The sequence below is a fragment of the Oreochromis niloticus genome, linkage group LG12 (genome assembly GCF_001858045.2).
Source record: "Oreochromis niloticus isolate F11D_XX linkage group LG12, O_niloticus_UMD_NMBU, whole genome shotgun sequence".
In the NCBI taxonomy this organism is placed as follows: domain Eukaryota; kingdom Metazoa; phylum Chordata; class Actinopteri; order Cichliformes; family Cichlidae; genus Oreochromis; species Oreochromis niloticus.
Window position 1 is genome coordinate 24,232,164 of NC_031977.2, and position 17,424 is coordinate 24,249,587.

The following is a 17,424-nucleotide window of genomic DNA, read 5'->3' on the forward strand; positions in this document are numbered from 1 at the left end:
TTTTTCTAAAAAGCGACTAGCGACAAATCTGGCGACTTTTTCTGGTATTATTGGAGACTTATTTATGACGACTTTTTGACGTGAGAACGCGTGTCGCTCTTACTGTCAACAAGCAGCGGTGCTGCCATGGGCACCTCACCCGTGCCAAAGCACTCACAGGCGGAGGATAGTCCTCCCCCAGCTGCTATCAGGGCAGGAGACGTTCACACCTATGCGTCCAAACGGCAAATGAATCGCGCATGAGCGAAGCCGCTGCTCCCGCACTGACTGTAACGCAGTCAGTTCTTCTTTTACTGTTATGCTGTTTTGTGGATCACAAGGTTTAAAACTACTTATAAACACACACTCACACACACACAAAGTAACTCCACCAGATGAGTGCCAATTTCGGGTCACTTTTGCCGGTCCAAGCCCGGATAAAGGAGCAGGGTTTGAATTGTGACATTAAAAAACAATTACTAAAAGAAATTTAATTTGTAGTTCTAAATAAATTCTGACTGCATTTAGGACGTTTTTTTACTCACTTTGTCTCTTCCACGATGTTATTTCTCTCTCCAACAACGTATGTTACAATTACATTAGCGTGACCAATTATGCAAAGGACAGCCAATAGCGATTTTCCTTACTGAGGAGTTGGCAACACTGCCAATCACCAGTGTGGCATAATAACCTGTATATTAAAGCACACACACAGAGCTCTGAATGTCACATGTCTTTAATAGACTCACAGTGCCCCCCAAAGGTACTAGAACAGCAAGGCTAATTAATTTGTTTTTCTGTGCGCTGAAGATGTTTGAGAGCTTTTATTTCCTGTTTTTTGCATTACACACATAAATGTGTTACCTCCTATGCTGAAGAGCAAAAGAGGTAACACATTTATGATACCCAGGTTTGTCATATGAAATTGATCGCTTAATTATTAAGTAGAACTGGAAGATATTTTTCACTCAGAGGGGAGCTGTTTGTGCAAAACTTATTTTAACTTGGCTTCAAAAAAAAAAAAAAAAAAAAAATTTGTTTATTAAATGACCAAGTACAAAAGACCCAGTTGTCCTAAAATCTATCCAGATGTTCTACTTCAAACACATTCACATTTACAGGGTTGATAGTCTCACTTCACTTTTACAAACGAGCACATTAATGTGTTGTTTTTCCCATTAAAGTAATATAAGTAATAGTTCTGCGTAGGTAATGCCATAATTGCTAGCAAAAATACTTCCTTAGTGAAATACAAACACACTGAATCAGGACAAAGGTTTAAACAACACTTTTGATTATCTGTGATTAAAACCAGCATACTTGCCAGCGTCCTACAGACACTAGAGCATATAAACATTTGCACGTGCAGAGATCCATTCAGCTGCAAGAGTAGCTCAGAAGAAGTAGATCTGCTCATATGTTGTGATGTTTGCAACATAGACAGGTGAGTAGTTGTAAATCAGTGATGATTCCTCTTCTGCAGGACTGTCAAAGTGATGTAAACTTCTCCTTGCTAAACAAAGCAGAGCAGCCATACATGTGGTTAGGTTACGTTAGAATAAAATAGCTTAAACGGCATATATGAACTTTAATGGTAATATTTGTTATTTGCTGGTTCTGGTCTGTTCTGCTCTTATGTGCTTCATGTACGAATCCTGTGTACATTTCAGCTGTTTATCATGGACTGATGGAGTTTTGAACATTTAGTTTTAGATCTACGGTCATGTCAAAATCCCTTGAAAAACTAAGTATACTTTACCCGTTTAATAGCAATTAATCAAACTCACTTGATAAAATAATCAACAGCAAGTAACGATTTTATAGTCCCCTCCTATACAAGCAGAAATTATGACAGTTTGCAAGTCTGGAGCGTTTAGGTGTGTGTCATAGTTTTCCCAGAATAGGACATCCCAGCAAATTCACTTCAAGTGCAATACTCAGAAATTTAAAGAAACAGAACAAATAAGAGCCAAAACAAGACATCTTGGACTCAGGCTTTAGTAACCATGTTAAATGCTACAATTCATGAGAGTATACTGATGGATACAAATATAGCTTGTTTGGAAGGGCTGCCAAGACAAAGCGACATTTTTCCTAAAAAGAACACTGCAGCACAGTTTAGGTTTGCAAAGTTGCATCTGAACAAACTGCAAGATTTCTGGAACAAAGTTCTTTGGAAAGCCAAGACCAAAGTGGAGATGTTTGGGCATTATGCTCAGTGCCATGTTTGGAGAAAACCAAGCAAATGCAAATGAGCACAAACCCCTCACACCAGCTGCCAAGCACAATGGTGGAGGGTAATGATTTGTGCTCTTTTTCCAGCCACAGGACCTGCATGCCTTGCAGTCACCGAGTTAACCATGAACTCCAAATACTAGTGATGCTCCATTACTGCATCTCACTGGGTGTTAGCCCGCTCTGCGGTAAGTAGTATCACTTCCCGTTCCTGTTGCAGTGCACAGTGGGGCCTGTGTAGCCTTTTTACTTAATTTAATCGAAAGCGTCTAAATTCATAGTGTAATCTTCACGTGCTTGATCCAAAATCGTTCGGACAACAATCCCAAACACAGCAGCAAACCTGCTGGCTAAAAAAAGAAAAAGTAAAGAATCAAGGTGTTGCAACGGCCCAAATTCCAGACCTCAACCTTAGTAAAATGCTGTCACGGTAACCTAAAGGAGCCCTGCATAAACAATTGCCTGCAATCCTGAATGAACTGAAGCAATTCTGTAAAGAACAGAGGGCCCAAATTCCTCCACAGTGACGTGACAGACCGATAAAGTCACACAAAAGGATTACTTAAGCTATTACCACTAAAAGTGGTTCTGCAAGCTACTAGTTTACACAGTACTGCATGGAGTCCTGTGAAAAGTTGTTTTTTTTTTTTACATGTCTGCAAGTGAAACTGATCAAAACAGGGAGATAAATAGACCCACAGTTCTGAAAGCAGTTCATGAGAAGATAGCACGCTGTTTTATATAAGGTTTGCATCAGTGATGCTGATTAGTTAAGTTGGTTTCACCAGGAAATAGCGGTCACCACAAAGGAAGCAATACAATAAATAAAAATAAAAGATTAAAAAACACACAGGAAACAGACAGCTACTGGCCACATTAGACAGTCTTCATTGTCTTCAGCACTCAGTTTCACTTCACTACAAAGAAGTTTTTTATTATCACTTATTTTTTCCTCTGTGTTTTTGGTTATACAAGTGAAATTACTATCGCATCCAATAATTTCATAAATGATTATGTATTTTCAGGATTGGGCACAGGGCTCACTAGAGCACGGCAAGCCCTCTTGCTACGGTCAGTTTCTAATTGTTTGGTCAGACAGTCATACTAGTGGCCTGCTGGAAGTGATTTTGTAGGACTCCAGCAGTGCTCATCCTGTTCCTCGTTTCAAAAAGGAGCAGATACCAGCCCTGGTGATGGGTTAGGACCTTCTATAGCTCTGTCCAACTCCTTCTGATCATTGTACACACTGATGTGTCATCCTGGAGGTGTTGGACTACCTGTGCAACCTATGCAGGGTCCATGTATCACCTTATGCTGCTAGTAGTGACATTGACCCTGTTTAGAAAAACTAGTGCATCTGTTGTTGATTTCATGTAACACCAATGCAACTGAAAACTAATTAACAACCCCCTCTGCTACTTAATTGACTAGATTAATATCCCAGTTTCATTGGGTTGATACTCTGATTAAAAAGCGTTCCTTTAATTTTGTTGAGCAGTGTATGTTTTTTGATAATGCACGCTTGTCATGTTACCTTCATTGACAAAAAATTCAGCTAGCTCCGACGATAACTGCACGGCGTGACGGGAGTGAGGGAAATTCGCCTTTCTGTACCACTGAAAACGATTCACCTCCGGGTGCCACTGAACTCCATAAAAAGGATATCTTTTACCTGTAATAACAAAACAATATATCTCTTGGTACAGTGCTGTTTCATGGAAATCCTTCAGCTTCCCAAGTAAAAAATAAACCTTGTAACCTTCGAAAGTTGAGACAAAGTGAGCTCCGTTCTTAGCGATGTTTGTTGACAGGATGGTGAAGAAACTCTGTAGCATCTCATTTTCCTGGAAGTCCTGTGAGAACATTCGTCATATTAGCAGTTATCATTTAAGTGTCTCTATTTTTTATTATTTTAACTCTCCTTCTTGTATGCAATACTCAGAACTGTTTGGATTTATTAGAAGAATTCGCTTTTGGGCTTCATTTCTAGTAATGCTTTGTTTAATGTCCACTGAAGGGCCGACAACTCTTTTCATGGCAAACAAATTCATTCTGAATGCAGATTAAAAGACATATCTGTATAGTATATCTGTTAAACCCCTGCTGAGTCGAAGGTTCCTAACTGTGATCATTGGCTGGGATTTTATTTCTCCAAACAACTATTCAAAACCTAACAGCAGAATTCAAACTTTCTGTTTGGTGACACTGGTCAGAAGAAGGCTTATGCTGTACCTTTACTGTAATTCCATAGTGGTGAAAATTGCCAGTCAGAGGTTCCTGGGTCAAAGCATTGATGAGCTCATCTGGGAAACTATTGAACATCCGGCTGGACTGCGCCTCTGCACGCAACACAAAAGGGTATTTGATTAAGTCCACTTATAAAATTGAACAAAAATCACTCATGCCTTTCTGAATAGATATATCAGTTTAGGATAAGAGAATCTAGGCAATTTAACTGTTCAGAGGTCTTCAGAAATCATAGCTGATATATCTAACCTCACTCTGAAGAAAGGCAAAAATAGAGTTTTTGGGGGAAGAAATGTGAATATTTTTTGATGCATCTCAGTTTGATTATTTTATTTGTTCTCTAATTGACAAGGCTTTGGAGAACAATTTAATAATTTAACAATTTAATGCTTCAAGAGATCCACCATCATCCCTGTGCCCAAGAACAACAAGCCCTCATGCCTGAATAACTACCGGCCAGTTGCACTGACTTCGGTGGTTATTAAGGTGTTCGAGAGGCTGTTGAAAAGCATCATCTTCTCCTCCATCCCAAACACCACAGATCCGCTCCAGTTCGCCTACTGACTCAACAGATCCACGGAGGACGCCATCGCCCATGTCCTGCACACCACCCTTAGCCACGTGCACAAGAAACAGGGTAATGTGAGACTGCTGTTTGTTGATTACAGTTCAGCATTTAACACAATAGTGCCCAGCAGACTGTTCACAAAGCTGAGGGATCTAGGACTCAACAGCCGTCTGTGTGCATGGGTGTTGGACTTCCTCACTGGCAGAACTCAGGTGGTGAGGGTGGGTAGGTGCATCTCCGACAGCATCACCATCAACACAGGAGCGCCACAGGGCTGTGTACTCTCGCCACTGCTCTACTCCCTCTATACTTCAGACGCCAACAATAAACTGTTTCAGCTTCTGCAATCAGGCAGAAGGTTCTACACCATTCAGGTAAGAACAGAGAGGCTCAAGAGGAGCTTCTTAGGGTAAGAGTAAAGTTAGGGTCAAAGAATTACAACTGATTATGTTGGAGGCCTTTTTCCCTTATTTATGAAATATATGCAGAAAGAGCATTTAAAGTTGGGGCCAAAACTCCCCCAGATTTGTAACTTGCCTCTACTGACACCAAGTGTTTTGTTCAGGCACTCTTTTGCAAAAAATTTCTAACCACTGAAAAAAAAAAAGTTCCAGTTTTTGTGTAAATATATATATATATATATATATATATATATATATATATAAATTAAAACACATTCCTCCTGTTAATTCAAAGAGTTAAAAAAAACAAAACAAAAAAACATAACACAGATTCACATAAAGACAGCAACCAAGCACGAACCTGTGGTTAAGTTGAGGGGCAATGCTAAGTTCTCAGCTGGGGTTTTTGTCAGGAGATTTTCACCAGCCACCAGCACAGTGAGTAGCTGCATTCCCATGCATGTGCCCCAAATTGGGAAGTAGTCCCCGGCATCATTAGCCTGAAAGTCACAGGAAGTTGGAAATGTAATTTTTCTGCACCAACATTAGGAAACCAAAACGAAAATTTACACTAACGGACAACATTTTGCAAATTTTTTTTGCAAAATCAACAGTAGCCTAAATGTCCAGCAGATGTAGGGCAAGTGTATGTCATATTAACAACAAACTAGTCTGGATCTTAAACAATGTTCTCAGTGCAAAGATTAACTTCAAACTATTAATAATTGATTGAAGTTAATGTTAATTTTGTAGAGCAGAATTTCAAAATGCCAAGTGTAATTGTTCAAATGTTCAATAAGAAGCTCTTATTTTTCTTTGCTATTAAGCATTGGAAACCTTCAGGACAGGTACAAGATCTTTCCCTAAGAGGAGTTCATTTCTGCACAAATGAGCAGAAAACAATAAACAGAGAATGATGTTCTGTACTAACCGCCAGAGCGAGCCTGTAAAAAATCTTCGCCACCCGGGCAAAGTCTGAAGTCTCCAAATCTGCAGCTCCCCCGATGAAAATCAACCTGAACCGACATCACATGGCAAATAAAACTTAGTGTAATCTATTTGGACACAAATTACAGTTACCAACACAATTAAATTAATATACAGTAGCTCACCCGTTTATCTTCCTGAAAATGTTCTCATATTCAGATGTAGTCAGAGTTAATCTGTGCAGGGAAACAAAAAACAATGAGTGTTTTACTATTTTCCATTGTTCAGACTACACAATGGTGAGCTCACACAGGGGTCAACTTCTTCTTTTCCCACAAAATGTCAGCAACAATAGAAATATTAGGCGAGTTAACATTCACCTAATGTTGAATACAGATGCAAAATCACCAAGCTCCAATGACTCAAAATAAGTCTGCTCAAAGAAGCGCTCTCTCTGTTTTTATTATGCAGATTTACAGAGACTGTTGTTTTGAGTGAGGTTTAATAGGCATAATGATCTCTAAACACACCCAGTTCTTTCCTTTTCATTGGAGCCAACAGAACAGACTTCTTTAAAAGCTCATCTTTACTCTTAAATGACTCACCTTATAGGCATCACTCTGCTGCCCCCAGACTCAATGTATTTCACATAAGAGGAAGGTATGTAAGTCCTCCCAAATGGTTTCATAATTTCATCTGTAACAACCTGAGTTAAAACACCTGTGGAACAAAAATCACAGCAGCTCTGATTGAACAGTCAACAGTGGCTCAGCTACAGAAATGCAGTGATTCGCTCTGTTTTCTAAAGACAAGTATCTCTCTGAGTGAAATACCAAATATAAAGTCCTGACGGTGTATTTTACTCACCTATCACAGATCTGTCATTCACAGCCTCGTTGCTGAGTTTAGTCGGCATAGCTCTGCTGCAGCAGAAGCAGCAGGCAAAAAACAAGCACAGATAGGTCGAAACTCCTGTGTTAAACATGTTTTTGGTCACCAGCTTAGTTCAGCAGAGTAGTCTTTTTTTTACAAAGCTGTCAGAGCTGTGGATAATGAAAGGAGCAGACTTATATAAGGCGTGTTAGAACAGGATATAGTCAGTTCAGGGAAGTGAGGAATGCCCAGATTGACATGTGACAACTCCTGTACCGCACATGCCGGTCAAGCAACATGACTGCTGAGGTAAACAAAGATTTTGCTGACAGCGCGGAGTTTTTGGCAAAAATTTTGATCATTGAGTTCTTTGGAAACTACGTAGCCTCATTGGTTTGTGCTGAGGTTTATAGTAGAGGTCATGTGACCACTATAGCGGCCAGCTGCAGGTTCATGTGTGGATAAAAACTGCTGTCAGACAAGTCTCTGTTCCAAAGTTAAAGCGTGGTTCCTATTTAAAAGGTTTAAAGGTGTTGCAGGCGTATTTTTGCAATAGTGCTGTTTAAATACAAGTTCCTCATAAGTGACCAAAATAACAATCCCCATGCATGACTGTCGCAACTTTTCTAATGCTTTATGTTAAAAGTGGCAAAAGCAACTGATTTTGTAACCGATACAGTTGATTCACAGATTGTGTAACACGTGTTTTTTTAACTTCAACCACTGATGAACACACATTCGTACCTTAAATTATGCAGACAGATGGCTTATGGTTTAGGAAGAGGGTAAAAAAGCAATTGGTGCTCCAAGTGTTTCTAATACAGCCCGCCCAAATTCTTGCAGGCATAAGGAAACGCTGACATGAAGGCTGCTTGTGTAAATGGAAAAATTCAACATTCGGTTTGGGCAAACACACGTTATGCAACAATAAGATGTTATTGTAACCACTGAAGCTTAACATGGATTTAAATACCATACATAATGTTTATGTAAAATGTCACTTAATGCTTTACTTTTATATTTTAAATGACTTACCTGAATCAATAGGAAGGATTTGAGTCACCAAAACAACTGTGCACCATTTGAGCAGCCTTTCCACTCATGGAGTTTTGTTTGCATCCAGGGCTTTCTGCCAAATGGGCAAAAGTACAATCCCAACTCCAAAAAAGGCATAGTTTGGTATATACTGGACTCCGTGAGCAGAGTCAAACAGACGTTTGCACGTCTTCATTGGAAAATGAAAAAGCAGGTTCTTGTGAGTGATTAGTTGCTTAACTGAGTGAACAGGCATGCTACTGGGAGCTCTGTCAGACAGGAGAGTGACTATTAGTGGAGTACCAGGTAAGTGGGAATGAGTATTGCTGTATTTGGAATTGATTGTAGCAGTCTAACATAAAAAGATGGCATGGGGGAGCTCAAGAGGAGTACTTGGTCAACAGGAGGCAGGCGGAGACCTGGTAAGTCATTCCACTTGCAAGTAGTAAAGAAGGAAAAACTGCCTGGAAGTGCTCACAGTCCACAGGAGTGTTTGACTTGGAGTTCAAAGGTTTCCTGGCAGCTAGAGGAGGAGCAGAAAATACAGGTTACACAAGGTAAGTGCAGGACATTACTCAAAACCAAGGAGGCCTGACGGTCACCATGTTGACAAGGACAGTCTGGCATAGAACTGTGGCACCCAACAGCCTAGCTCTTTATTACACCATAAAAAACAGCTGAGGGAACGACAACATGAGCCAGAAGGCTCCACCCAGGGGCGGATCAGAGGGGAGGTGCTGGCCCAGCTATTCCACCTGAGGCTAAGAACAGAGGTTAACAAATAATTATAAAGAAAAAATAGAAGTAAACCATGAAAAAAAAGTCAGGATGCTATAAAATGTAAATAAAAGCTGAACCCACCAAAAAAGTAAATTGAACATCAAGACATTTTTTTTCTAAAAAAAGCTTGCCAAGTTATCTTACTGTTACTAAAAGTAATAGTAAGGTATATATGTAAGGTAATACTTTCCTCCTCCTGAGAAGTTCTTTTCTAAGGTCATAGAAGATAAAGAAATTGTCAAACATAATATTGTGTTGCCTGGTAGTCATGTCAACGAGTCACCCCTGAAGGGAGCAAGCTTGTCAGATTTTGCTCTAGTATCTGTTGTCAAATCTGAAGACTCTTCATATCATTCAAAAGGTCTGAAGGGAAGGTATTCCTCAGGTATTCCTCATCGGTGTCATTCCAAATGTCACCATGGACTTTTTTTTTTTTTCAAGATTTGTCACACCAATGACAACTCTCTTTAGTGACAATGGCATAACCAGATCAAAACATGTTTTGGTGTCACTTATTCTTGTCACAGCAAACCTTGCAATCCCAGGGGTCATTTTGATGACATTTGCAGCAGTTGCCCTGCCATATAAGCCACAAGGTACTGGACTCCAAGAGATGGTACCGCTTTTGAATTTGTGTGTTACAGCAAGAGCAGCTTCAGTCCCCACGACCGCCTCATAAGACCTCATATCATTGTCCTCTAAAGAAACCGGCTAATCCGTATTTCTGTTTTGTGTCCTCTGCCTTTAGCAGAGCAGAATCTAAATTTAAATACAAACTTAAAAGGCCCTGTTATGCATTTAAAACCTAAACACAAGTCGGTGCTGACCCCTACACAAGAGGAAGGTTAATCTGTCTCCAGTATATTCAGTTCAGTCGTCAGATAATAATGAATTGCGATGAATGATACACAGACATCGGATAACATTTAGTGTTTCTGTTAAGTTGCTTTAATGGATGCACACTTAGCAATTTATTTTACAGAGCATATTAGAAAAAAACAAACTTTTCTCACAGGATGCAGAGATCAAGTAAGAAAATGGAGTTAAAACCAAACTTAAGCTTACACATACTGATACGATTATTGGATTAGTAAACTGCAAGTCCTCAAACATCACATTTATATGTCCCAGAGTGTTTGTCTTTTCAAAATACTGTACATTTATGGTAAAGGCATTTGCTTCACTCTCCAGGCAGATAACTTCAGATATTATTCCAGGATATTCGCACAGCTTAATTTGGTCCTTTCAGTCACACATTAGTCTAATTGAGAGTGACTCCTAACGTCCATAGGAGCAGTGATCTTCATCTTCAAACGGCAAATAAATAATACTCTGGTCATTTCAGTTTTTCTCTGAAAAGAAAATAGACAAAATGGTATATATTTAAACTCAAATAATAAATATTTATTTATTATTCAAATAGTGAGTTGGCACTCCTAGGTTCTCGTGTTTTTGCTGGCTTATACAGAAAGCACTTCATACGATTCTTAATCTTAGAAACGATTTAAAACTAAAATTATTTAACTAATAATTTTAAAATTATTTAACTAAAAAAGTCTGGAAAACTTGTTTTTCAGGATCAGGAACAATCATGCATACCTGACACTGATTTTTGTGATCAGATGATTTTCTTATAGTATACAGTATTCAATTCAATTCAATTTTTTCAATTCAATTTTATTTATATAGCGCCAAATCACAACAAAAGTCGCCTCAAGGCGCTTTATATAATGATTATTGTATAATCACAAATAAAACATAGTAATTAGTTTTAAAGTAGATAATATATTTCAAACAAAATAGCAAAAGCAATATTAAGCAGACTTACCTCTGAGTCTTTGTATTTCCTGACAAATATCTTTATACACAGCTGCCAGCAGCTCTTCTTTTGGCTTCAAACCATCCAGAAATACTGGGAAAAAAATAAATGTCACATTAAAAAAAACACATCAGTGTCATTTATTTTATAATTCAGTGATAGTGCAGTTTGTTTGTTTTGTTTTGTTTTGTTTTATAATATTTTGTTCTAATCATCACACATTAATCTCCTCAACATCCTCAACAGCACATGCATTTTTACCAAATTCCGATGTGTCGCTCTCGATCTCTTCTCGGTTTTTCAGGTACATTGGCCACACGTATCCGTCGAAGTAGCCAGGAGGATCAGGAGGTGTGTACACTCTTAAACTGTTGAAGACAGCACAGAAGGTAGACACAGTTACTTTCTTGTTTTGCATTAAGCGATATAACAGAAAAAAAGTGCACAGATAATGTCAAAAACTTTATATAAATAGTCAATAATCAAATAAATACCTTCGTCTCCTCTTGCAGGCATCATAAGGTATTTCCATGAAATATTTTTTGTCAAACAATTCATCCAGAGGCCTGGAAGGGTAAAACATAATAAACCAGTAGAAATGGTAAATGGCCTGCATTTGTATAGCACTTTACTTAGTCCCTAAGGACCCCAAAGCGCTTTACACCACACTATCTCCATCAGATAAACACAATTCACAAATTCTTCAGTATAAATTATTATTTCTATTTATATCTTTCAGTTTTTTTTCTAGAAACAATAATACGTTAATGAATGCTGTATCTTTGCCTAACATTTGACGCAAGGCTCAATAATTGCCCCAAGTGATTTAAAAAAAAAAATACAATTTCATAAAAACTGACATAAACAGCAAATTCCAGTATTAATAAACAAAGTATTTAGTTACTTTCCAAAATATAAAGTCCTCTAATTCTTAGGATTTAATTTGCTAAAGTTATAACTGAAACACACATGATGTCCTTTTATATAATTTCTTCTTTGTGTACCTGTAGTTGAAAATGAGGAAGCCTTCCACTATGAGCACGAACACCTCCTTATCGACTGATGGTGGTATAAGCTGGCTCTCCAGGCCTTGCTGTCTGAAAAACGACTCGGGATCTCTTCGCCAGGAGTCAACGTCCCTCATCATCATCTGCATGTGCAGAGCCTCGAGGACTTAAATAGACCAGTGAGCATGATTTTCTTTCACATTTAAAATGAAAAAAATTAAATAACCGAATGAATATTACAGTCAGCAAACTATTGTTTGGATACTTCTCCTTTATTTTCTGCCATCATGGCATTTTTATATCTTTCAGACTGTTGATTGACAAAACTAGTGATTGTTAAGGTGTCACCTTGAGTTCTGGAAAACATTTTTACCATTTCATTTTAATTTGATTGCAATGAATGGAAAAAAAAAAATCAGTACTACCCCACATTACAATACATTACAATACCCTGCATTTCTTTTTAAAAATGCTTAGAAATGTTATTGTAGTCAACCAACCACATTTCTATATTTTATATACATTTTTATGTAATTTTAAAACATGTGAAGGGCTAAAAATGATGTATTAAAGACTTCTTAATGTCCTTACACTATTTTTCCCAGTTATTGACCTTAATAGTGGTGCATATTAACACTTTCAGACTTTTAGCAAACTGGAGAAGTTTTTAATTGGGAACTCGTATAAAAAAAATACCACAGGTCATATTTTCAGATGGACAGATGAACAACATATTCTCTTGTGATCATAAGTCTGGATATCAAAGATGAACGTAGCCACCAAGTCTGAAATGTGAAGCTGAAGGACAAATGCCCTAAAACCTGCAACCTTTCTACTGACCAGTAGGGGGCGGTTTTTCTTGCTGCACAAAGAAGTCTAATTGTATAGAGGTCTATGAGAAAAAACAACCTATTTCTAGCTCTTATCACCACAGGTGTTCCCAATAATCAGTCCTAGATAATTCTTATCTAATGCATCGTAATACAGTGTAAACCAAATTGTCCTTACTGTCATATTGCTTGAACCCATTGCTGTCCACCGGCACCTCAGAGTCATCCTAAAGAGAGAAGCATATGTGATGCTTGCACCAAGGCTGGAAAATTAGCAGTATGACTTAAACACAGCCTCACAGTCTACCTTAAAATATGAATCCTGTGCAATGATGCAGCTGTTGGGTATTTGCTCTTGCAGACTTGTGGCAAGTGTAGTTTTTCCTCCATTGGTCATCCTAAAGAAAAAAAGAACACACATTAACTAATGACCATGTACTTTTAACAGTAAATCTACAAAAATAGCCTTGATATTTTTTAACGTTCGCCTCTTTCATTTAACTAAACTCTCTCACAGTCAATACAGAAATGTTTATCTGTAAAATCTCCTGCTCAGCCAGTGTTTACTTCCATTACTGAAATTACTGCGACTGAAAAAGAGGTTTCTTGCCATCCATATGTTCATGAATAAATAACTGAAAACGTTTTTTAATTATTCTGATGCTCCTTTTTTTTTCTCTCCCTCTGTTTTGTCTCTTTATTGTCTTCCACTTTGTTTTATTTGCCTTTCCCATCTCTTATTCCACCTGCACCTTGTCATCACATATGACAGGTTTCCTGCCCTCTTCCTACTTTCACCTTTGTCTAATCAGCCTTTTGTGTATATACACTCACTGGTCACTTTATTAGGTACACCTCCTTAACTGCTTGTTAATATCTAATCGCCCGATCACATGGCAGCAACTCATTGCATTTATGCATGTGGACATGATCAAGCTTCACAGGCTTGCCTCAAAGTTCATTTCAAGATCTGCCCACTCCTTTGGCAGCAGGTTTTTGACCATAGTCATAGTCAAATCATAACAACATAACAACACCTCAAGTCGATTTATATTGTAAGGTAAAGACTCTACAATAATAAAGAGAAAAACAATCAGACAACGAAGCACTTGGAGACAGCGGGAAGGAAAAACTCCCTTTTAACAGGAAGCAACCTCCAGCAGAACCAGGATCAGGAAGGGGCAGCCATGTCCAACTAGCAGTAACTACTATCACTCCTGGTTGTAATATGCACCAATCAATATGTATCATGGTCACAAATATTTAAAAAACAAATTTAACCCCTTAGTGCCTAGTGTACTATATTTCATACATATGTTTTTTGCGAGTTTTTGAGACTTCTACATCAACATCAGTGCAATTTTCCCCCCTCAAAAAACCTAAATAAATGTCATGGTCCTGGGTTAGTTTCTGGTTGTATATTAGTGACTTCTAGTTCTTAGGCCTTTGTTCAACTCCTCGCTCCGTCTCCATTGTCTGCTTTTGGGCCCACACTCCCTTCACTCTACACTGTCTGCTACAGCAGACCTGAGAAAAATTGCACAATACATTTTTAAATGACATTTTTAATTATCTAGCAATTATTTCACGGTACAGACTTTAAAGGGTTAAGGTATCCTCATTGCAAATGTTACTCATTATTTTTTATTAATGTAAAATTAAAAAAGAATAACTGATTATTATGGTGCTATCAGCATCAGTTAGGCTCTAGCTGGCTCTGTTTATTTTTTATCTGGAAAATGTGTTGTCAAATGCAAAATATGAAATGGTTTAAATTCTTTAAGAAACTTTTTTTTTTTTTAAAGTTGTTAAAATAGTACCAGTTGACATGTTTTTATAACACTCTCAGCTATTTGTATATCAGCCTAAAATTTGCATGTAGTTAGGGGTACAGCCACTCCAGCAGTTCCCCCATATCAAACTACACCCATCCGCAGTTTTGGGTGTGGTCTGAGGTTTAACTAGAAAACTTTAAAATGCAGATAAGTAAAGAATTCCTGCATGCTGTTGGTAATAAATAGGCAGTGCAAAGTTCAGTGCCCCTTCTTTCATCCTTCCATCAGCCTATGTACCATTTTCAGAGGAAGGGTTATCTTAAAACTGCACCTTCTACTGTGGACGCAGATATTCCAAACATGGTTCGCAAACTTTTTTTTTGAATATTTAAAATAAGCATTTGCAGACAAGGTTTGCATTGATCATCATTAAACACATAACATTAGAGTAATATTAGGAGAATCAATGCAATTATCTGTTGTATTTAGGTTCAATTTAAGTAAAAAAAAAAAAAAAACCCAGGGAGATTGGGGCTCACATCTCTAAAGAGTAAACAACTCTTATCAGTGTTTCGACTTCACTGCCATATGCAGTGGCTTACTGACACATGTGCCCCCTGCTGCTCTCTGATACATGCATGCTAAACAGCACTGGTGAGTAATTTAACATTTAATAAACTAATATATTTTGTTCCCTTTCTTATCTGCCTGTACTTTCTACTTATATGAGCAATTGCCAAAAAGGATTTCACAATCTGAAATTATCTTGTGTGATAAATTGTCTGAGGCTAGCTTGTGTTTGACTTTATGCCATTTGTTGTATAAAAATTAAATTAATAAAACTCGAGCATGGAAAATGTCCTCCCAGGCTATGCCCCAAAATGACCCAAAGAGAAGTAGGCTGTAAAATTGGTGTTTTGCAAAAAGTTCAAAATCGTTTTAGTGTGTTTAATCACTTACCCACCAATTCCTACAATTAGTGTCTTCATTCCAGTTGTCTGCGTCTGCTCGCTGCAAAGCTACCGATTTATAGAACTTGTAATACTAACGTAATTAAGGAGTCACGTGCAAATGTATACACTACGCTTGTAGCTAGTCCTGCAACAGTCCTCCCACATGCTATTCTGCCGGTGGACGCTTATGACTTGCCGTTGGAGCCTCTACGTCACTCAAGACCTGCCCATTGAGGAAAAAATGTTTTGTTTTGTTTTTTATTCATGTTGTTTTCTCTTCTTTAATCATTTATTACATTTTATCCTTATATGTTCGTACTCAAATATTTATTTGCCAAAAAAATTGGTTCAAAGTGTTACAACTTAAATCTAAACATGTACAGTTATGAAATAACAATAAAAACTAGAGAGAGCCAAGACACCACAAATGAAGTCTGTTTATTTGGCGCCAAAAGATGAATTGGCCTAAATTTGCACTAAAATATTAATATTTAAAAAACTATAAAAGTTATAAACACCAAAAGTCATAACATAATAGTCCAGCTCCAGCCGCACAAAATGATCTAACATATGTAACCCTAATGTCAAAACTGTTTGGCAGAGGAGCGCGGGAAAATTTTCACTAAAATATTAATATTTAAAAAACTATAAAATTCATAAACACCAAAAGTCATAGCACACCATTCCAGATCCGGCCGCACAAAATGAGGTAACATATATGAAGCTTGTCTCAAAACTGCGAGGCGAGATTCGCTGCAAAATTTCAGGCGGAAACTGGAGAATAATAATAATAACTAGAAAGCGAAAATTTCAGAAGAAATTTTATGTGTGCCTATGCCGCTGCTAATCACTGTAGTTTGCCATTCATACGGCTACAGAGAGCAAAACTCAGAAGAGCAGCCATTCTCCACCATGAACTATGGTAAAAACAAACACCGCTCACGCTTCACAGATGACAGCTTACAGTTTTGTGTAAAGATGAAGTTACTTTGTACAGCGCCGATTTGCAGACGCTGTGCACACAGGTTCATGAGCAGAAGTCCCATTGTACCACGGCAGACCCGACAATGTTTGCATGAACACACTTTGAAGCATTACATTATAGACCACTTTTCACACATGCATTCACTTTTTGTTTTTTGTTATTTTTACACAGTGTTCTGAATTATGAACAATGGTCTACAGCCAATCCTGTGTATTATTATACAAACTTTGGTTGTGAGATTCAGATAACTATTTAATAAAAGCTAAATATTTTATATGAGAGTAAGAAAGAAAAGTATATCTTTGTGTCCACCTTTCTCTGTTAATGCCCTAGCTTCCCCCCCCCTAAAAGCTTTGCTAGATCCGCCCCTGCACAGTTACCAGCTGTCAGCTACACAAAAAAGGAGCTTGGTCTTTGTCTCTCAGAAACAACTCATAACTTCCCTTCAACTCATTCATGTCACCTAAAGTGTAAACCTGTTTCTCCATCACCAGTTCAGCTCTGATGATTCAGTAAGGACATCTCCTGATTTCATCTTCATGCTCCAGCAAACATCAGCTGATACTAGAAATTAAAATCAAAAGAATTCTAACAACAGCTGATCAAGCTTAAACGTGCTGCTGTTGTTTAGCGCGATAAATAAGAGCGAACAGCCGATCATTGATCAGTTTCATGATTGACGTTTCAACACGCGAGAGAATGACAGGGGAGGCTTCGTAACGACAGAATAAATCATGTTTTCTCTGAATGTGGGACGATTCCGTTTGTACGGCACGGCAACTCTATGAACTAACCCTAATGAATAAAATAAAGTCCAACGTCAGTAACTTAGTACGCACACAGCTGTATATAAACTCCCGTGGCATTACGATTGTAAAAGGTCAACGAAAATAAATTACACCTAAACTCGGTTTATATCTGACCCAAATAGAGAGCGACCGGGTGCTGACACGAGTTTCACCCGCCTCAATATAAGCCAAGCCTGGGTGCTTTTTCACGAAGGGTTGCTA

General features: G+C 38.1%; 2 protein-coding genes and 1 long non-coding RNA gene across 7 annotated transcripts in view; 2 read left to right on the forward strand and 1 right to left on the reverse strand.

Moving 5' to 3' along the window:
* Window positions 1–699: 699 nt before the first annotated feature.
* LOC100710498 (nicotinamide riboside kinase 1) lies at window positions 700–15,632 on the reverse strand. Of its 5 annotated transcripts, XM_025897140.1 has the most exons (14): window positions 15,437–15,632; window positions 13,009–13,099; window positions 12,880–12,928; window positions 11,869–12,037; window positions 11,359–11,430; window positions 11,126–11,232; window positions 10,874–10,957; window positions 8,623–8,788; window positions 8,266–8,534; window positions 7,225–7,400; window positions 6,963–7,077; window positions 6,543–6,593; window positions 6,362–6,446; window positions 5,848–5,930 (listed from the first exon to the last, which is right to left on the reverse strand). In XM_025897140.1, the coding sequence occupies exons 1-8, from the start codon at window positions 15,463–15,465 to the stop codon at window positions 8,646–8,648; spliced, it is 744 nt and encodes a 247-aa protein (XP_025752925.1). In that variant the 5' UTR covers window positions 15,466–15,632; the 3' UTR covers window positions 5,848–5,930; window positions 6,362–6,446; window positions 6,543–6,593; window positions 6,963–7,077; window positions 7,225–7,400; window positions 8,266–8,534; window positions 8,623–8,645. The 5 variants fall into 5 exon arrangements, with proteins under 5 accessions (XP_019221150.1, XP_019221149.1, XP_025752925.1 ...); XM_025897139.1 differs by having other exon boundaries at window positions 8,266–8,788; XM_019365605.2 differs by lacking the exons at window positions 8,623–8,788; window positions 10,874–10,957; window positions 11,126–11,232; ... (3 more) ...; window positions 13,009–13,099; window positions 15,437–15,632 and adding exons at window positions 700–1,492; window positions 3,749–3,886; window positions 3,974–4,067; window positions 4,447–4,553; window positions 7,975–8,098 and having other exon boundaries at window positions 5,792–5,930; window positions 8,266–8,408.
* On the forward strand, window positions 8,430–12,751 carry LOC109204544 (uncharacterized). Its single transcript, XR_002064038.2, has 4 exons — window positions 8,430–8,571; window positions 8,670–8,822; window positions 11,169–11,253; window positions 11,875–12,751. It is a non-coding gene; the product is annotated as an uncharacterized LOC109204544 (long non-coding RNA).
* The window catches only part of ostf1 (osteoclast stimulating factor 1), a 50,525-nt gene continuing 48,159 nt past the window's right edge, over window positions 15,059–17,424 (forward strand). The window contains exon 1 of the mRNA XM_019365607.2: window positions 15,059–15,130. Coding sequence (XP_019221152.1) covers window positions 15,085–15,130 — 46 coding nt within the window. The 5' untranslated portion in view covers window positions 15,059–15,084. The remainder of the gene's footprint in view (window positions 15,131–17,424) is intronic.

Bases quoted from the DNA above. Each gene is read 5' to 3' on its own strand.
- LOC100710498 (XM_019365604.2), bottom strand. From the start codon at position 7,342: ATGTTTAACACAGGAGTTTCGACCTATCTGTGCTTGTTTTTTGCCTGC. The intron at 5,931-6,361 runs GTTAGTACAGAA...TGTGACTTTCAG, and splicing joins TTTACAGGCTCGCTCTGGCG to GCTAATGATGCCGGGGACTA. The intron at 1,493-3,748 runs GTAACATGACAA...TGCTTTGTTTAG, and splicing joins TGAATTTTTTGTCAATGAAG to CAAGGAGAAGTTTACATCAC.